Here is a 20,437-nt window from a genome sequence, read left to right as displayed (position 1 = left end):
CCGTACCCAGTAAATGATGGGAGGAGGCGGCTGTTAGCCAGGACGGACGGGGGATCTGGCGAAGCGCTGCCTTGCCCTACAGCGTCTATGAGTAGCACCCTGCCCCAAGACACTGCGGGGCTTTCTGCCCTTGCACAGGGTCAGGGAAGGAGGTTTGAGTGAGGGCACTCACCACAGTGACTTTCATCGCTGTTGTCCCCGCAGTCGTCCTCCAGGTCACATTTGTAGGACAGCGGGATGCAGGTCCCCGAGCCCTGGCAGCGGAACTGGGTCTCGGCATCACACACGGTGGTGGCTAACGCAGCGGGGAGGGAGAGGGGGAGGAGAAGGAGGTTAAGGTGGTGGTTAGAAAAGGGTTTCTGCTGCCCGAGCGTGTGTACTTGGTGCAGGGAAGTGAAGGGAGAGGATCAGCATCCTGTGAGCTTTGCTCAATGCAGCCCGAGTTACTGTTACTGTATTTTAATGTCATTATTAGGCACTCCGCACAAAGCAGAGCAGAGAGGGGTTGGCTGTCTGTCTGGGGATCGGGACTGAAGCTCCTGCCACCGTCACGTCCACTCGCGAGCCAGGGGCAGTGCCTCCCAGCCAGGGAGCAAGAAAGCTGAGGCAGCAGAGCTGCCTGCTTCCCACGAAGGGGCTTTGAAACCACGGGTGGTGGGATGAGACAAGGCAGCCAAAGGAGGGGAAAAGCTGGGCATGAGCATTGCTATCCAAGGCAGCGTTGCTGTGCCAAATTGGTGGCCCCGCAGCGAGCCCCTGCAGAGGAACAGGTACCCCCAGAGGCTGTCTCTCCTCCGGAGCCAGGCAATGAACTCAAACTTGGACTCTGCTGACTGGTATCTCAATTGACAATGTTGGCAGGAAAATAAGCTCCTTACCAGTACAAAACAGGATAAATGGCATCTCTCCAGGAACACCTGGTCCTCCACTGATTCCTAACTTTAAACCCAGCCCTTTTTCCACAGTGCGCTAATCCAACCCTTCAGGCTCTGCAAAGCTGTGGAACATCTGCCCCTCCTGCACGCATTGGCGGTCCCTAATTTTACTGAAAAAGGTGACTTCTATCTTTAATGTGTGAACTCGATTTATTAGCTCAACAAGAAGTCCGCATGATGCAGACAGAAAGTCACTCGGCATTGGCTATGCCCTCAATTAGCCTCAGAAGACAATTACTGCAAGAGACAAACACATGTCCTCACATGACAGCTGGCATCAGCCTCACCGAATTTTAGACATTTACACCTGAGCTGGTCAAGGGAGAAATATCGGCCCTTACAGGACACAACTCATCTGATCGGCTTCGGATGTCTACCAAAGGAGGAGACGAGCTGCACCCCCAGAGTGCCCCTTGCTCTCCATGACTATGAAGGGAGCGTAGACCATCGGCTCAGGTGCAATGCCGACAGAGAAGACATCTAAATTTGGACGGGCGAATGCCACCGCTGGACACTTACGGCAGTTCTTCTCGTCACTCATGTCCCCGCAGTCGTTATCGTTGTCACACTGCCAAATGCTGTTTATGCAGTTCCCATTGAAGCATCTGTACTGGTTTGGCAGACACGTGTTTTCTGGTGCAAAAGGGAAAACCAAAACAAGCTGGCATGAGGCGTGACGCTGCGCTTTCAGAAGACAGGCCATGCTCCTCCTCGCCCAAAGGGCAGCAGAAAGGCCACGCCGACCTCTCACAGTGGCAGAAGCCGCCTCTCAAAGTAAAGCAGCAGCAAGAACCAAGCATGGTTTTACCTTCCTTTATGCAAGTGGTGTTCTTCATGACGTAGCCGTGAGGACAGTCGCACTTCACCTCCCCTGTGGGCAGCACGGTGCTGGACACCCCCTCGGGGCACTTGCAGCTCCTGCCGTTGTTCGACTTGGGCAGGCAGAGCAGGCTGCAGGGCTTGGCGATGCAGGCGTTCTCCCCTGGCACGAGGGCAGGGAGGGAGGGGACATTGTCAGGGCAGAGGGCAATTTCACCTGCCACCCCAGGCTTTGGGTTCAGACCCCCATCAGGAGCCATCTCTGCAGCACCGAGTGCTGAGGTCGGCTTTAGAAATGCACAGAGCCATCTGCTCCAGGGAGATCAAGGGCCTTAAAAAGGTCCTCCCAGTCTCTTGCAGGCTGCTGACTGGTGAAGCCCACTGATGGTCTTACACCCATCTGAAAATGAAGCCAGCCCCTTCAGCGCATACGTCATGCAGGGGCTGCCGCTACCTTATTGCAGCCCAGACGGACAAGAAGTGGAGGACAAAGTTGGTGCAGCTCTGAGACCCTATTTTTTTTTGGCCCGTACAGCACTTTGCATGGAAAGGCCGTGGTCTGTGACCTAAACTATGAGGTGTCACAGCTGAGCACCGTATGGGCTCCCTCCCTGACAAGGGAGTATCTCTCCTGGCAGCCGAGAAGGCGGGCACACCACTAATGAAACACATTCCTTACTACAGCGCCTGAGTGCTTCAAACCCTGCAGGAATGGGGATATATTCAGCCTCATGAAATGTGCGCCGGGATGGCCTGGTGGCCTGGGAACCTGTGGAAATGGGGGACAAATGCATTTCTAAATCGCAGGAAAGATCATCTGCACGCTCACGCGATTACCTGTTGTCTTTCCTCTGTAAAAGATTTTCATATCCATGATCCCATTTAATCGGCCGACTAAGATCTCCATTCTTGAGCCGCTGTTTTTGGATGCTCTGAAAATACTCAGCTGTGACCAGTCGTTCCAGTAGATTTCATTCTGAAACACAGGCTTTGCTCTTAGCACGAAGAGCAGTGCTGCCGGAGCCGTGCTCCTCAGTGGTTACCTGCACTAAGCCACCCTAACCGCCTGGATGCGCAGGCAATCGAGAGTGCAAAGTCTCCCCAACCCAAGGGGAGGAAGATGAGGAAGACCTGAGCTGGGATTTGAGCAGGGATGGAAGCAGCAGTCACATCTGCTGAGTGGCGCACAGTCTGGGGAAGATATCGCAGTGCCGCTGCTTGGGAAAGCTGCGCTTCTTTTGGATGTTGGTCCTGGTTTCAACCGTACCTGCCTGCTCATTTCAGGGGCGCATGGGAACGTGCCAGGAGCAGAAATAGAGCAAGCAGCACGCCTGCTCCTAGCCTCCAAATCCAGCGGATTTGTATGCTATGGAAATGCATACCGATGGGAAATGAGCCGCTGCATACATACCTTAAATACAGCAATAGCGTAGGGGTGAGGGAGACTGTCCAGGATCACAGATCTCTGCAGCCCGTTGAAATCGACCCTCTCGATCCTGTCCATATAGGCTTCGGTCCAGTAGATCCACCGGTCATCCACAGAAATGCCGTTTGGCCACCGCACACCCTCCGAAACAATGCACCCGGCCGCTGACCCGTCCATGTCGCTTCTGTAAATGCCGGCTCTGGAGTCTCCCCAGTCTGTCCAGAACATCAACCTGACAACAGGCAGAGAGGTTACTCGAAATAGTAACAAAACAGCTCACCAAAAGGAAACAGGTTATGAAGCAGAGGTTTGAATGCTTTACATTCCATGTCTTTTGCAAGACATGCCTTTGGAAAGGGAGCTCTTTGCATTTCTAGTGAACACCACCGGCAGATCTACAAGCAGCAGAGAGGCTTCTTTAGCTGCAGGTGCTGTGGTGCGAGTGCAGCTGTAGGTTACCTTGCGTTGAACTGCTTTGCTTTAGCACGTACGACTAAAGGCAGCTCAGGTTTGTCAGCGCTACATTTGCAGCGCAGCAGCTGCGGCAAAACTGTACTCAGAAAGACGTAACTTGCATTTGGCTCTTGAATTTGAGTGTGGCTCAGTTTCTCACGCATCACTGCAGCTTTCCTCACTGACCAGACCAGTTTTACTGGCAGGAAGTTATTTACTAGTAGATATGTACGGGTAGGAAAACAGCAGCTTAATTGAAAGAAAAAACTGTTTGTGATCTCTGCTCCGAGGCGGCTGACGCCTCAGTTGGGCACGTGATGGCAAGAGTGGGCTCCACGGGGCAGGACTGTGAGCCGTACCCCGCTGCACTGCCCACCGCCGCTCCCGTCCCCCCACCGCGCCCCTCGGGGCCAAGCCTCGCAAAGCTTTCCGTGCAGCACTCCCTCGTGTTTGCCTCTTAGGAGCGTAGCGGTGCAGGAGGGGCTGTACCAGCGCAATTCCTCTGGGGAATACCAAGGCACCCGACTACTTGCGATGCTTGCTTTCTTACCCGTCTCGGGGAACCAGAGTGAGGGCTCTGGGTCGTTCCAGTATCGAGGAATTGAGGACGGTGAGTCGCAGGTCTCCATCTGGATTGGCAACCTAGAGTCGTAACCAAAACCAGGAGGGGTGTGTTTACTGCGGGCAGCACGGAGAGCTATTGCACTGGTTAAAGTTACATGAAATCTGTGGCAGGTAATTACTGCTCCCTAATAAAATAGCTGCTGTGGGCACAGGGAGCAGTTCCGGTGAGGCAGGTGACAGCAGAGGATAGATCGGTGTATTTATTGACATTCCCGTGCGACTGAGCCAGCAGCCAGTGCCCCGTTCTGGCTGTGTGTACTGCGCGAGGATGTTGCTTTTCCCCCACTTCTGCTGCACGATTCGGCCTCACAAACTGACCTCGGTTTAAGTACACAGGGCTGAATGTTATCATACCCCGTTTGCATTTAGATCCAATAAAGTGGCATGTGGGACGAGGGCCAGTGGTCAGTAATGCCCCAGCAGCAATGAGACTTCAGGGCAGCAGCCAACTTAGGGCCCAGCCGCCCCAAAGATGCACCCAATCACCTCTTTGTAGCAGGGGTGGCCACAACCGTACCTCAATTTTGGGAATCCCGGCATTGACCCAGTACAGCAACTGACTGAGAGGTTCAAAGGCCAAAGCTTCCACTGTTTCCAGCCCCGTGCTTATGATTATTTCTTGCCCAGAGCTGCTGTTGAGACAAAGACGCTGGGGAAAAAAAAAATCAGAATAAAAGACGAGGAATTTCCGCAGCCTCAAGGTGAGCGCGGTCAGGCGTGCGAGGCAAGCCGTAACAGACAGCTCGGAGGGGAGGAGTACCCAAGATAAACACTTGTATTTCAGGGTGTGTATGCAACGCCTGCCCCCGGTGCAAGGCAGCGATGACACGGGCGGCCGGCACCGCGGCGGCCTCTCCGCTCCCCGGCTCACCTGTATAATGTCGAGAGTGATGTCGGCCCAGTACAAGCAGTTGTGGTCGTAGTCGAAGTCCAGGGCGACCGCCCCTCGCAGCCCGGCCAGGGGCAGCTCCTCGCTGACGCCGGAGGCGAGGTCGTAGCGGTGGATGGAGTAGCGGGTGGCGTAGAGAATGAACTCGTTCTCCTCTGCAAGAACAGGCAGCGCCTTGTTTAGACGCCTCTGGCCGTTTTAGGCTACTCAAGGGGCAAAAAGAAAATACCAGGTGTTTTCTTCTTACCCCTGACTGTACATTTTAGCACCCCCACATAACGGAGGCAAAGGCCCTTTGTCTCAGTGGGATTAGGTTAACGAGAACACGATAATAGCCTTCTGCGGGTCCTGTGCGCGCTCGTGCCCGGGAACACACTGCGGCCGTTGTTTGGCCCAGGGGCTGAAGGAGGAGGTAAGGACGGCAAAACCATCGTGACCCCTTCCTTCCCATGTTAGCGTGCCGCCAATTAGAAACAAAATACTGATCTCCTGTTCCTCAAAAATCTCGTAAAAAAGGTGGGAGTGATGTAAATCTGCAAGTCCTAGGGGACACCGGCACCGCAGTAAGTATCCCAGAGTGGGTTTTGTTTCTAATTTGCACAGAATCGAGCGTAATGGGATCCTGGTCCGGGACAAAGTCTCCCGGGCATTAGCACACTACCGGTAAAGTCCAATAATGCTATTAATGAGTAAGGCTAATGTCAGTAAGTAACTCTGGCTGTGCATCCCTAATGAGATTATACGGAGATAAGAAACAGATACTGTACATGAAAGTGTTACCATGGTGCGAGCCAACACGTATCTGAAGATGATCAGCAAATACTCTGGGAACACGGCACTTCAAAGCCCAGCCCGGTGGGGACTGCAGGTTTATTTTTCAGTCAGCAGGGCCCTTCTCAGCATGACTAACACAGCTCTCCAAATAGCTCAAGAGGGCTCGGAGGGGTGAATAACGTGTCAGGCGCTGAACAAGGAGGAAAACTAAACACGGCATTGGCGTGAATCCCAGCAGAGGGAACGCTTTCCCAGGCACCCCCCGGGCCGTTTTGCACCTGGAATATCTTTTGCACCCTGAAAAATCTTAGGACGATGCAGGGAAACCTCACGCTGGCGGGGCTGGCTGCTCTGCAGCCCTGTGGCTCTGCTCAGCCACGGTCCCGGGCTCGCCCTGCCCGCAGCACCAGCTCAGCCGCCCCGTCCCTTACATGAGCCTCCTCCCCGTCTCAGGCTCGCTCTCAAGCTGCTGCGCCGCAGCATGCTAATCACGCAGCTCGTGACGGCAGATTAAATTAAAGCTGTAATGAGCAGAATGCAAATAACTTTGGCAGCACAGAGGCACGAGACCGTTTCACTGCCTCGTACGTTTGAGAGGAGAAAATAAGGACAGAGGCGAAGTCTGGCAGGGATGTGTGTGAGGACTAAAGGGCGGCGTCTGGTCCCAAATAGCCATCGTTCAAGGTGGCCTGTCTCAGAGTGCTACCTTCCCAAGGGTTTCTCCAGGATGGGGGTATCTTGGTCCCATCTTTCTTGTTGGGTTCAAGCCCGCTACAGCGAGGACATGACTGGGATAAGAGGGTTCCTGCCCGCAGCCTGCTCTGGGGGCTTCAGCCTCCTGTGACTTCAGGAGCAGGGAGGGCTCTGCAGGCTGAAGCTGCTCCTGAGCAGGTCCCTCAGAAGCTCTCTGGCCCCTGGACAGGACAGGAGATGATGGATTTGTAACCCACTGTGGCATTTCGGCTCCTGTGTCACAGGTTTTGTCTGAGAGCCCTCTGGGAATTTGTGCGTGGTCCCTCAGGCACCAGCCAAAGGTTTTATGAATGAAGCCCTTGTGCCCACAGCAATCCTGTACATACTCACCAGCTAGCGGGCACGGTACCAGCTCCCCTTCGAGCCGCAACTCGATGTCTCCACCTGTACAAGTGTCCCCAGAGATCTTTCGGTAGCTGCAACATATACACCCAGGCAGTTTATTTCATGGAAACTGTTAACACACCATCATGAGCAGCTAGAACAAGCAGCGGTCGCTTAGCTGCAATGCATGTCCAAACATGCAATTTGTTTACCGCCACTCATGGGGTGTTTGTGTGCGGGTTTTGGGGTTGTTTGGGGTTTTTTCAATCACCAATAGCATAAATCCCAGCATTTGGAAGATCAGGTACTCCTCCCAAGTACAACACATACCCTCGAGTCTTCTTGTAAGTTGAGCCAATAGGGCAAGGGACTGGCGGGTCGTACGGTTTCCCAGCAAATTCAGGGTCAGGCACACAAACTTCTAACGATAAGTCGTCGCTCAGTTTAAAGCCAAAATCACTGCAAGGAGAAGAAAGATGTAAGGAGGGAAAGGGAGAAGGAAAAAATGCAGCCATGCTATACTATTACTCCTCTTCTATTTTTGCATAGAATTTTTAAGAACCCAAAGTATCTCAGCAGTCCATTCATTTATTATCAGTATTTAGCTGCATAATAATATCTTACAGCCAGACACCTTCTGTCTTTCAAGAACATTGTGCAAATCAGCCTGCCAGTGGCTGAGCAGACCAGGGTAGGTGAGGCAGCGAGGCATAGCGGAGCCAGCATGCCCTCAAAATCCGGCTCCAAGCCCCAGTTTTCCTGCTAGCTGCTTTAGGTCACTGGTGTGTGTCTTGGCTTTTCCTGTCGATAAAATGGGAGTTGTACTGTGTCTGTTCTTTGGAAAACGCCCTGGAAGAGGTTATGTCAGTCTGATTTTGCAATGAGTCCAGGGCTGTGATTCTGAGGCAGGAATCGGATCCCACCAGCCTTATTTCCAGTCTGCTCATGACAAGCCAGACTCCTTCCCAGTCTCTGCCTCGGCATCGGACAGGCAGGTCTGAACCCCTGTCCTTAACTGTGTGTACTGGGCACTTGCATGGTCTGGCCGTGAGCTCTGCTGAAGGTCCAGTCCCTGAAAAACAGTTCACTTACTAACCCCAAACATTTGCATCAGATTGCCGGAGTGTTTCCTAATCCCAAGAGCTATGCAGTGTCAGCAACGGGCAAACTGCAGATAAAAATAATATAGCAGGGCCAGTGGCACCCCTGCGGCTAAAAGGTCATTAAGCATTTTAGTGGAGGATCTCTATATGTGATGGGAAATTGTCTGCCATCATTTGAAAGAAGGTGATGGATTAACAATACTTCCTTCTTCTACACAAGCTTTCAGGGGCTCCCAGAAGGCTCTAGAGACATTAATTAAGTCTCATGCCCCATTATTAATGAAGGGATGTTTTCAGTCTATTTAGTTTCCTCTTTGCTATAAAATCAAGCAGCGATACAAAGAGCTAAGTAAATTGGATGTTTGTGCACTTTGAGCGATTGGTCACAGATATTTATCTCAAACTTAAAATCCAGACTAAAAGAAATTAATTGGTATGTACCATTCAAAGTCTTCCCTTGTACAAGAGCAGTTGGAGACCATGACAGGCCTGTCAAAATCTTCCCCATTGAAACAGGTCGCATGAGGAGTCCTCCTTTTGAAAACGGTTTTATGCCCCAGTAAGCATTCATTGCCTCGCTCGTCAGAGGGTGACCACAGTTTGTAGTCGTTCTCTGTGCAAGGGACCCCTAAGAGAAGCAAAAAGGTTGGGGTAAAGAAAGGCATGGTCCTTGCTGCAACCCAGGCCAAGGGTTTAAAAGCAAGAGAGCCGCAGATGTCCCTTGGTTGCTCTGCCGATGTGTGCCCGGCAAGGATGGGCAAAGTGCAGTACCTGTGCCAGCGCCGCGCTCTGGGGACACGCAGAGGAGGTGCAAAAGACCTCTCGGGGGGAGCTGCAGGCTCCAAGCAGCCAGCCCTGCCTCCGAGGAGGCTGCGTTAGCCTCGGCTTCTTGCCACGGCTAGTGGCATCGAGACCCAGGATGCTCGGAGTGAGGGCAGGCGCGCTGGCACCCACCCATGCACCTTGATAATGCCTGTTGGCCCTTCCCTCTCCCCGCCCTCCTCTGGCACAAAACGAGCGGTTTCCCCCGATTGCAAGGCTTTAGCCCTGGCCCCACAGAAAAGGCAAAGCAGAAAGCATTTCAGCTCAGAGCGTGCAGCGGCACTCGGTGACAGGAGGCAACAAGCGGCTCCGTCGCGGTGACAGTGAATTTGCAATGCCTCATTTAAATGAAGTTGTTCTGGTTACCAAACAGATCTGTTTCTAACAAAACGTCAAGGGAATCAGTTATAAATCTTAGTCAAGCAAATTCCTCTGCTGGGTTTAACTGCTCTTTGATTAAAATGCTGCCTTGCAATCAAAGCTGAAATGGGTTATAAAACATTCATAGGCACAAGCCTTCAGAACGTTTTTTTTTCCCTTTTCCTTTTCAACAAATCCCTCGGCGAGGAGGGAGGGGGGGTATGGGGAGAGCGCAGGGGACACGAGTGCCTTCAGCAGCCGTGTCCATGTGGACAAGAGACACAAGGGACAGGGCACCCGAACGCGGGCGGTGGTACCGCAGCCGAGCGCAGCCCCCGCAGGCGATGCCCTCTCTCAACTTCCCGTGCTCGTCACTGGGACTCTAAGTGCCTTAGATGATTTAAATGGTTTGGTTCATAGCCTGAGGTCTCTAGGTTGATTTGGGCCTCCAAAAACCTCTCCCGCGTCCCCTCCTCGCTCTCAGCCCCCCGGAGATGGCATGGCAAAATCTCACTCGCACCCACGGGGGTGCTCGGGGCAGGCTGTGCGGTGTGGGGACCGGCTGCTTTCAGGAGTGGGCTTATGAGCGTGCGTAACCTGCAAAGCCGTGGGGTGGAGACAGGACGGCTCTCCCACCTGCACAACCAGCGTCAGCCACGGCTCTGTCGCCCGTCCCCTTACCCAGCACGTCAGTGGTGTTGATCTGCAGTATCAGCCAGCTGTGGCCATTCTCTTTGTACGAGCCAAAGATGGTGAATATGGTGCTCTTCTCCCCGGGCTCGGTAAGCAGGCCGTACACAAACACCGGCTTCTCTGAGAAAGTGAACGTTTTCCAGGTTTCCCCTTCGTTTGTGCTGTACCTGGAGAAAGCAGGTTGGGAGAGCTGCCGGGGGCAGGTCCTGCCCGCCGCAGGGCACTCTCTCCCGGCCCCAGCCCCAGCACCCGAAGCAACGCCCCTGCCCTGCCGCTTACTTGAGCTGGTCGGTCTCGGTGCCTTGTGCGATGGCCACGAGAATGCCACCGTGGTCGCCCCAGGTGTAATAGTGGGGTCCAGACAGCGCCTGGAAGAGAAATGGTGCCGAGGGGTGCGTCAGAGCTGGGCGGAATGAAGGGAAAAGCTTGGCTGGAAAGCGTGCTTTGTCCAAAACACTGCCTGACCCATGCTAACGTTTCGGGTCGCCTGGGCTGAGGCAAGTTTCTGGAGGTGCCAGAGATTCAAGTGTTTATGGGCCAACATCTGCTGTCAAGAGCAGCCAGCCCAGTTCCCCGAAACGTATAGCTTTTTGTTTAAGAGCAGCACTGCGCCCCGGGCTCTCCTTTTCCCGTGCTGTGCGCAGGGAAAGAATTAACGGACAAAGTGCCGTTACATGAAGCCAGAGTCAATCGCTCCCCCTCTCAGCCTGCAACTCTTCGCCATGTCTGCGAGGCTTTCCTAGGACTGCAGGTAAGTGTTGGTTTTCAGGCTGTGAGGTTCTTTGAATGCTCAAAGAGAAACCGGGCCGTGGCATGCAAAAATCCACCCTGTAGAAAGAAACTTGTATTTCACGCTCACCTCCAGCTCTAGTGACCACCAACACAAAAATCACCTTTACTTTTTCCTATCTGGGGAGCCCAGGGCAGCTCAGGAGGAAAATAGAGAGCTTGTACGTGCCTGGCCCTGCTCACAGTACATGCTAACACACTTGGGGATGTTCTCGCGCAGGACACCGAATGCATTGTTCCTTTCTTTTCTGCGCTGTGAGACCGTACCACTGATCTGGAGAGCAACGAGCCTTCCAGCCTGCTGCCTGCCAAAGCCGAGGGGAAGGAGTTGTTACTGCTTCTCAGCTGAGGAACTACACTGCTGGGTCATTCTGCACCTCCGCTCACAATACAAGGTCAGGAGCTCAGCATTGTTAACTGCAGGTCAACGCTTCCTCGGCATGTTTTAATTGCACTTCTATGCAAACCTGCCTGCGAGCCAGGGGAGGTTGGCACCTGAAAGTCTCGGCTTTTGGCTACGCTGCCCCGGCCACGAGCGCTCCTGTCTTGCCGCAGGGCTCCCGCAGGGAGAGTCGGCGGGTGCCCAGGGCCGCTCCCCATGAATGTGGGAGGCGCCCGCCCTCAGCCGGGCCAGCCGCTGAACCACGGCCGGCTTTGGCAGCAGCCAGGCCTGTGGCGTGTCCCCACCGCCGCTGCAGCTGCCCAGACATTAACCCAGACCGCGCAGCACTTGCGGGAGGAGAAGGAGGCCGTTTAATTCACGGGATTAAATAGCTTGCAGATGTTGAAATACCATATTACACTCGCAGCAGAATGCACAGGGAGACCACAAATACTGCCGCAGACCAGAACACCCACTTAGTAAACAGCATCAAACTCCCCATAAACCGAGGGCAACATCCCATCTTTCTGGAAGATGCCTCCCCAGACACTCTCACATACGAAGTCCTGGCTGTCGGTCCTGTCTAAAAGAGGCCAGATGCCCCACGCCAGGGGCAAGTCCTGCCAGTTGAAGAAAACAAATGGAGGAGGGAGCTCTCCTGCATTTGAACCCACCGCCTTCACCACGAGGCTCACCTCCATGCCAACCCATGCCTGGTCCTTCATCTAAAGACCTTTTTGCCTTGGTCTCAAGGGGTGTTCAGCACCTTCCAGCTACAGCTCTTGGATGCATACGTGGAGGTCATCTTTAATGCCCGAAGGCTGAACATCACTTATCTACATTGCTGCCAATGTCCTACGTGCTGCACCACCGCCTTGGCAAGCAAAAGAGTGGCCTTACCTCCCTCCACCTTGCTCCGGCACTGCTTGAGACGTAGACGTTGGTTTTCCTTGCCATGTTCTTGCCAACGGAGCCTAGGAGAACAGGAGAAATCATTCTTCTCAAGAAATGCAAAGCAATTGCTTAAAATGAAGCCAGACACCTCTACACTATTTTTATCTGTGAATAAAATGACAAGGATTGAGGAGCTGATTCTTTACACTATAAACTAATCCCTTCAAAAGCAAGAATTTTAAAAACAATTACAAGTTTTAAAAGCAGCTGGGGAAAAATCTATGGCTAGAGACATGATCAAACAAAACGTGCAAATGTTTTCTTCAGTAAAAGAGCGAGACAAACAGGAATTTCTGTATGTTCAAGAAACCCTTCATGTGGATAGTGGCAGGAAAGAGGATCAGAATAAAGCCGGCAAGTTTTCTCATGTCACTGTGCACCAGTAAAATATACATGCTGTAATTACTGTATGGGGACTGCAACAGAGAAGGGACAGCAAAATGTACAGTTTAACTGCATTTTTGTAACCGGCAAATACAAACTAGATGCTGCCAAGTTCTTCACGTCCTGAAAACAACGCGCCCCAAGCCCCTGCGCGGCTGCGAGAAGGAAAGCGGTACCGGTGGCGATGATGAGTCCCGGCGCCGACTCCTTGGAGAGAATGGGCATCCTACGCAGCTGGAAATTAAGCAGCTGGCTCAGGCGCTGGGCCAGGTGGAGAGAGCAGCCCTGAGACAACTGGAAAAGCAAAACACCGTGGCATTAAACCTTTGTCCCGCGCTCACCCGTGCCCTCGTCCCACGTAGTCTGGCCCTCTCCGCTTGGAAAGGCGAGGAGGGACTCCCTCGCGGCGGGATTGCCGTTTCAGCCTCTTTTGCGGGGGGTTTCTCCCGCGCTCCCCCTTCCCGCCCCGCGCTACCTCGCAGTCTATCTGCTCCCCGTAGCGCGTCTGCGCCGGGGGCTGCAGCAGCTCCCAGGTGCCCCCCTTGTCAAAGGTGATGACGGAGCGCATGTTCTCCTCGCTGAAGGAGCCGTTGATCAGGGTGGCGATGTAGACGCCCCGCACGCCTTCGACGCGGTGGAAGTCCGCAAAGGGCTCGTTGGCAAAATACCTGTGTGGAAGTGCAAAGGTTGGGATCAGTGAATCGCAGCCTCCCTGGGTCTGGGGAGTGGGGGGACTCTCACTCCCAGGGATCAGGGCAATGCTTTGATGAAACACAGCCAAAAACTACAAAGACTTTGGCCGACGTTCTCATTTACCACAGACGATTAGGTCTCACGTTACCTGACCAAGGTGTCACTTCCAGCTCCTCCCGGGCTGTAGTAGAGTACGTTTTCTAAAGACAGGGAGAACTTCAGGCCCTCCGCCTCTGAGATGTAGAGGTTGGTATGGTTGTTATCGTGGCTGACACACACAAATACCTGGTCCTCCGAGGCATCGGCAACATAATATTCCTTTGGGATGTAAATGACAGGCAAGCAGGCTTCATACGTGTGGGCATACAAGCAGGGTTTACGTACAGACCAGTCTAGCGTTTACTCTTAGCATTTACTCTTTCTTAACTTAGAAAGTTAATTCTTTCCTCCACCCATTTGTACTTTTTCCAAGCAGGTATCTTCCCTCTGCTTTTTCTTTTGTGCTTCTCCTCCAGCGATCCCTCACCCTCCGCCCCGCACAACCCACTGGCAAAGTCCCTGGGAGCAGCGTTGGGTGCCAAGCCCCATCGGTGCCAGATCTCTCTCTGCCTGGACCCCACCGAGGCCGGGGGCATCTCGCAGCCGGGAGCGCGCCCCGCTGCTCTGCCAAACGCCCAGCGTACTTCTCGTGCTCTCCTTCATCCCTGCCAGCCTGGGGACACCACAGCACGTCTGGTTCACGGATCACAGACTCTTTGCAAGCCCTGGCTGTCCCCCTGGGCTTCCTCTGCCTGCGGAGAAGATAGATGCTCCGGGCCATGTCAGTGGAACCAGCGCATGCTCGGCGACCTAGCGGCCCACGCCATGGGAAGAGGTAAAGTCCCCAAAAGCAGAGCCAAAGCACGGAGATCAGCCCCTCTCTGGGTATCTGGGCTTTGCTGCTGTCACCAGTGCCGGAGGAAGTTGGTGGCCATCTCCTTCCAGATAGCCTCACACCCAGGACAGTACTGGCCCTGCACAGTGCTCTGGGTACTCTAGTATTTCTCCAGAGGCATGAATCGCTAGAATAAAGTAAACTACAAGATCGTCCTAACATGAGATTTTGCTCAGCCAACCCTCCCAAACAGGGTCCTACGAGGTCCCTTCCCAGCTCCAACTCCTGCAGTGTCTGGTGGAACGCAGAGAACTGCTGTTGACATCCGAGGGCATCCTTGGTAAAGGAGGGAGAGAGGAGGACTTCTCGGAAATCACCACTTACCTTAATTGGATGCTTGGTTACAAACTGTGCCACACGCATCGGCTTGCGGTTGAAGGAAACCCAGAGCTGGACCGAAGGCGGCTGCGAGCTGCCTAGCAAACGCTGCAGCAGAGCAGAGGGACACGTTAGGAGTAGCTCTCACCCGCGAAAGCACCCTCGTCTCCAGCAGCGGCCAAAAGGCAGACTGGGGCAAACCCACAAACCATGTGCCTAGGACTTCACCCTCCCTGCGTGCAGGCAAAGCGTGGCAGCTGGGACTGACGGTGGGGAGCAGCGCTCCCCGCTCATGCTTTACATTGCTGCAGCCAGCGCTCAGCAAGGAGAGAAATTGCCCTTTCTGGCTGGTCAGGTGGAGGTAAGGTGGCTGGTTTTAATTCCTCCTCTTTCTGCAGAGCAGCCTGTCCTTTCCTTCCTATTTTTAACGATTTGCACAAAATGAAAGGCATCAGCGTGAAGTCAAAAAAGTAAAAAGCTGGGGGCAACCTATTTCATACAGGATGCCAATGGTAAGAACCCAAACCCAGATTTAGGCTCCAAAAATAAGCGGCCTGATTTTCCCAGGCTCCGTATCCCTAAGCAACCGTGCCTCCCGCGGAGAGGAGCAGCAGTCAGAGTCCTCCGTGCCTCTGCCACCCAGCCTGTCTGCTCCCCAGCGCCGCTCCTGCTGCGGCCGAGGCTCGATGCAAGTGCCCTATTCCAGACCTGGGGATATAATTTCCAAATCGGGGGTTTGCAGCCAGGCCGGCCTCCCTCCCAGCCTCTGTGTTTCCCATCGGTCTTTGCCTTGGCACGGAATATGGGTGATTTAAATGTTGTTTAGTGTAACACCAGTCATTAGGTAGGAGAAAGCATATGTAGGAGAAAGCATGATGGTGGCCCCTGACCTGAGCCCTCCAGAAGCCGGAACAACTCTGAAGAACCCCTAAACTGAGTTGGTGCTTGGAAAGGTCCCAACTCAAACCCGCTTCATGCTTTCAGGACGCTGTGCCCAGTGGCTTCTCCGCAGAGACACGGACCATCCCCCGTGTCTCACCCAACACCAAGAACAAGCCTAGATAAAATCTTCTGCAAACACAGCAGGCACAGCGCCAAGGGGATGGGCCCCAAGAGCTGCAGGCTGTACTACCGGCAAGAGGGACTGCTGAGAAACTGAAAGTGCCCTGCAAACACGTCCCCTGCCAGCGCCGGACACCGCTGCGGCCGCTCGGGTGGCCGGAGGTGACACGCTCGCCACTTACTGCCTAGGAAACCTTATACGGCTTTGCAAGGAGTCACCCTAAATGGCAAAGGTTGCTCCTTAAAACAGACTCGATGGTAGTAGCAGGGGGAAAAGCAATGCTGGCATCTTCTAAAAAGAAAACTGCTCCTCAATTTCTAGGAATAGGACTCTACCCCTCCGGTGTCGTGCCTCTGATCATCTGTAAAGGACTTGCCCTCAGTGAAAGCTTCAGAAAGTACAGGGTGACCCAAAGACCACTGTCGCTCACCGCATCCTCTTTCCTAAGGAAAGCAAACCGAAAATCCAGCTCTCTTACCAGGCTGGAGCACGTCAGACTGCTTGGACCTAGCCCATGCTTGATGGTAATCCTCTCTGACAAGCGGCCTCCTAACCACTGAGCTGCCGAGCCACATCCCCCCTTCCCCTGCCACCCCCGCCTCGCCTGCCTTCCCCGGCATCCTCTGGTTTTCCCTGGGACCCGGCACTTTGCAGTCTGACCTATTTCTGCCCAGCCTGCTGAATGCAAGCATACGGAAACGCCGCCGCTCCGAGTCCCCCCGGGAGAGCGGCATCGGTAGATGTTGCTTTGTCCACGGCAGCGCTAGGTCAAGCGGGGAAGGCAGCTGCAGGTATTTGGAGCGACACCTCCACGCCAAGCTAAACGCGAGGTCCGAAGGCTGCGAGGTACAGCAGCGAGTAGCGGCGTCCCTAGCAAATGCTCTCGCTGCGCTTTAGACGCAGGTCCCAGCTGAAAGCAGAGCTACCGCCTGCTACCCTACCAGCGCGTCAACCATCGCCCTCGGCGGTGAACTGCTCGCGTGACACTTACCACAGACCTTGTTGCAAACATGTATTTGTCCCTGAGCTGGAAGTCTTCAACATCTTCCAGGATTATTTCTTTATTTTCTCGGCTTTGAAAGAAATCAGTGCTGCGAATGACAGTTGAAGCCCCAGAAGGCTCGTGCCGCTCAACATACACTGTATTTGGCTTATCGTAGGGCTCAACTCCCCTGGAAAGAACAAAAAAGGCGGTGGTGGTGTTATTTCTGCACTCACAGAGCAACACAGAAGGCAGCGGATACCAAGGAGCAGGAGCCCTTTCAAGAGATGGGGTGGGCGTGCAAGACCCGGGGGGGAACGTGGAGCACCCCCGGGTGCCTGTGTCGGTGGCTTTCTCCTGTCGCACTGCAGTGCCACATCCCCGCAGGGTCTCTGCTGGGCGAGGGGAGCAGGGGGCCGGGCCTGAGCATGCTTTGGTACCCAGGTCCTTGGTTTGCGCAGGGCAGCAAATGAGGCAAGAAGTGAGGAGTGAGAGAAGACAGGAGCTGGGCGTAACACACAAGTGTGATACATACCAAGAAAAAGACTTCACATGTTCCTGAATCATTATCCAGGTCTGGCCGAAATCATCTGATTTCCAGAGCTGCAACAACAAAGGTGAGAGATGCCAGTGGGACTGGGCAACCAAACAGACCCAATCCTTTAAGAGATGCAATCTCAGGCAGCAAAGGCAGGACGGACGTGCGTCCATCGCAAAACCATGAACTACTTTGATGACTTCTCTTTATGTGGCAGCTACTCAAAGCAACAGCAATCTTTCTAGCTGCAGGAGAATAACCCGAACAGGAAAAAATTGTGCTTTAGTCTCCTATCAGGATTTCCCACTGTCTGTTGATCCACCTGGTTTTACACTAACTCAGAAATAAAAATAACTTGTTATAATGTACTCGTGGAGTGCGTTAGCAAGGGTAAATATCTGGGCAAGAGCCGTCTCCCCCTCGGAGGCCGGTACAACCCCAAGCACAGCGACACACCGCTGTTGCAGATCTGCGGGCATCAGTAAGGCAAAGGTCAAGAGGAGAGAGAGTATCTTTCATTGCACCAACGAAAGCAGCAGCGATAAACACGCCAGCCCGCAGCCACATCAGCTCCTCTGCGGATCCCATCCCTCGAAGGGCAGGCGTCCCTGAAACCTGCCTGGTTTTTTCCTAAGCGCTATGATGGCACCCGAGCTGCAATTTTTGCCTCTTTTTTGCAGGCACGCAGATATGGCCAGCCTGACTCCAGCCTCGACAGCCAGTCCAGCAGCCCGCCCAGCGAAGGTACTGCTCCCGGCCAGCTCTGTCCCCCCAGGAAGGCATCAGCAGCACCCAGCACGCACCCTGCTACAACCAGACTTGAAACAGCGCAGGCTGTGCACATACCCTGCTCGACTGTCCCCATTCACGTGTTGGGGGATGGTTGTTTCATCTCCGGGTTTTGCTTACTCTGCCTGTGCCTGCAGCACCTATCTGAAGGTGCTGTAATTATTTACAAACTACCCAGAAGCTCCAGGGGAAAAAAAAGCGTTTGTTTTCAAGAAGCAATTTGTTATGCAAGACCCAAAGCCAAACCACATGCCCGCGTGAAATACTGCAGAGGTCAGGCCTGGCTCAGCTGCCAGCGCTCCGCGGCGAGTTACGACCGCAACAGCCGGGGAGATCGATACGGTCAGGAGCAGTGCGGACGAAGGACCAGCATAAATAAAGGAAAGGGGACAGGAAGCATTTACGGTGGCCATCCTGCAGGTACTATATCCTCACTGCTCCAGAGGTCAGAAACCAGGCTGATCTGTAAGGAAGGGGGTGTCCTAGCCAATTTGGGACAGCTCTGCATACAGTAACCCAAGGTCAGACACCCTGGGCGGTCAAAGCACGAACCGATGCGGCGCTGGCACGAGGCAGGGTGGCTCTTGGCACGCCGTAAGGGCGGCGGGGCACACGACAGGCCAGGGGAATGCCACAGCAGGGTGGAGGCAGGGTGCTGGCCCTCCCGTCTAAGCAGAAGTGTTCACCTGTTTTTTAGGATGAGACCTGTCGAAGCCCAAGAGGAGGTTGGGGTTCCTGCTGTGCAGGAGGAGGTCTGCTGCTCTGAAGGGAATCGAGAAGCCCTGAATATTGTTGCAGAAGTTGGTGGTGATCCAGAGGTACGGGACGAAGGCATCCACGAAGATATACTGGGAAGAGAGGGACCGATAAGGAAGAAGGCACACATCCCGGGGGAGCCTTGGGGAGGGCAAACTCTGGAGGAGGGGAATTTGCCTGCCCCAGCCGCCCCCCTGCTGCCACGCTCCGATGCTCCTGAGCATCGCAGAGCCGTACAGGAGGTACGGCAGCGTGCCCGGCACATCCCGCCTCTGCCCCAAGGACCCCGGGATGGCCCGAGGGGCTCTCCCAGGAAGCGAGAGGACCGTGCAAAACCAGCCTTCAGCCTGCGGGAGGGGCCCGTCCCTCCCCGCTGCCGCAGCAGAAGGGCCCATGTCAGCACCTGACCCATGCAAAGGCAGGTTTTCAGCGTGACCCACGGATCTGGGTGGGGGTGGCCGCACACCCAGTTCCCCTGGCCCGAGGGCTGTGCCACGTCCACGCTATCGGCGGCGATAAAGCGTCGCTGCCCTGCTGGCATCGGCTGCCGCATCCTCACCCTCTTGTTGTCGGCCGGGCTGTGGTAGAACTGGGCGATGGCCACCTCACTGCTGTTTCCCCCGCTGAAGCTGAACTTCTCCGAAATCTTCTTAAAACTCTTCCCGTAGTCATAAGACACGTAAACCTGCAAAGGAGAAGCCCCAGCGTGAGGAGCGCAAAGCTCTTGTTTCCCTTCTGACAGATTTGGTAAAAATTCAGAAAACTGCAGGGGAGGAAAGCCTTAGAGATTGCCCAAGCCAGCCTTTCAGGGCTCGAACCCCTGGGGCAACACAGAGGATATTAAATTTTTTTTTTCTGCCTCTGCGCTCAAACTCACGGGCCTTTCTTTCACCTTCCCAGCACAGGAGAGAAAGGCAGGCTGTAGCTCAGCAGCCCCCTGCACAGGAGCAGAGAAGGCCCCCGGGACAGTGCCAGGCTGCAGTACTTACGTCGCTGTTTTTGGGACCCAGCAAAGACAGGCTGTCTCTGGCCAAGGCCACGATCACGTTGCTCTTCTCTCCCGCCCAGTGAACGACCATCTGATTGTGGGAATCATTGAGGCTGACCTGCAACGCCAAGGAAGAGGGCACCCTGAGCCAAAGCCTCGCCTGCAGGGACAGTCGCAGAGCAGCTGCCAACACCCGCTCGTACCGCTCCTCCTCGGAACTGCGCAGAGTTTGGGGAAACTCATTCAAACCATGGGCAGAAATAGTCCAGAAGGAAAAAAGCAGAGGGCACTGTGTGTCCGGCTCTTCAGACCACAGACGAGGTGTGCTCGTGGGCACGCTGGGGTGAGCTCAGCTCCAGCCCGGAGAGCTAAAATGCAGTGGGATGGCCCACGGCTGTCGGGTGTGCAGTAAGGGCTTCATCTTTCCACCACCACTTTCCGAGGTTGCTATGCCTTCAAAAGCCCCCCCCCCCCCATTTAAAGTATGGCTGAGCAAACCGGCAGCCGCTCGTCACGACAGGGGTTGGAAACCTCTGCCAACGTGACGGGGATTATGCAGACAGTGCCACCGAGCCAGGGCTGCCGTGGCTTACACCGAGGCCACCTCAGCGAGGTATTCAAGCACTCGCTGCAAGCCACCAAACAGTTAAAGGGAAGGCTTCCCTGGGGAGCGACGTTCGAGTATGGCCCCATGTAAAGCAGCATCTCTCATGAATGTGTTGGCAAAACGTGTGTGCCTAAAGGGGTTAGTTTTCCCTTTATTATTCCTCAGAGAAATAGGATTTGGGGGACAATGAGAATGACCACTAAAACCGAGGATTGAGAAGTGATTTCAAATCCAGGCTGATTAGGCAAAGGGAAACAGAGTCACCTTTCTACAGTGACTTCTTCT

General features: G+C 54.3%; 1 protein-coding gene across 1 annotated transcript in view; it reads right to left on the bottom strand.

Moving 5' to 3' along the window:
- The window catches only part of SORL1 (sortilin related receptor 1), a 38,320-nt gene extending 18,660 nt beyond the window's left edge, over nt 1-19,660 (bottom strand). The window contains exons 1-23 of the mRNA XM_075172959.1: nt 19,547-19,660; nt 19,117-19,242; nt 18,488-18,649; nt 17,010-17,077; nt 16,484-16,664; nt 14,436-14,537; nt 13,326-13,495; nt 12,960-13,152; nt 12,661-12,778; nt 12,047-12,120; nt 10,255-10,343; nt 9,964-10,142; nt 8,542-8,728; nt 7,328-7,456; nt 7,004-7,089; nt 5,129-5,301; nt 4,775-4,906; nt 4,184-4,275; nt 3,166-3,412; nt 2,592-2,730; nt 1,744-1,917; nt 1,455-1,568; nt 173-295 (exon numbers count right to left, since the gene is read on the bottom strand). Of these exons, the coding sequence (XP_075029060.1) occupies nt 173-295; nt 1,455-1,568; nt 1,744-1,917; nt 2,592-2,730; nt 3,166-3,412; nt 4,184-4,275; nt 4,775-4,906; nt 5,129-5,301; nt 7,004-7,089; nt 7,328-7,456; nt 8,542-8,728; nt 9,964-10,142; nt 10,255-10,343; nt 12,047-12,120; nt 12,661-12,778; nt 12,960-13,152; nt 13,326-13,495; nt 14,436-14,537; nt 16,484-16,664; nt 17,010-17,077; nt 18,488-18,649; nt 19,117-19,242; nt 19,547-19,636 (3,148 nt within the window). The 5' untranslated portion in view covers nt 19,637-19,660. The remainder of the gene's footprint in view (nt 1-172; nt 296-1,454; nt 1,569-1,743; nt 1,918-2,591; nt 2,731-3,165; nt 3,413-4,183; nt 4,276-4,774; nt 4,907-5,128; nt 5,302-7,003; nt 7,090-7,327; nt 7,457-8,541; nt 8,729-9,963; nt 10,143-10,254; nt 10,344-12,046; nt 12,121-12,660; nt 12,779-12,959; nt 13,153-13,325; nt 13,496-14,435; nt 14,538-16,483; nt 16,665-17,009; nt 17,078-18,487; nt 18,650-19,116; nt 19,243-19,546) is intronic.
- Nucleotides 19,661-20,437: the final 777 nt, after the last annotated feature.

Source organism: Calonectris borealis, chromosome 24 (genome assembly GCF_964195595.1).
Source record: "Calonectris borealis chromosome 24, bCalBor7.hap1.2, whole genome shotgun sequence".
NCBI lineage: Eukaryota > Metazoa > Chordata > Aves > Procellariiformes > Procellariidae > Calonectris > Calonectris borealis.
Note: the sequence above shows the minus strand (reverse complement) of the source record. Positions and strands in the feature narration are given on the sequence as shown.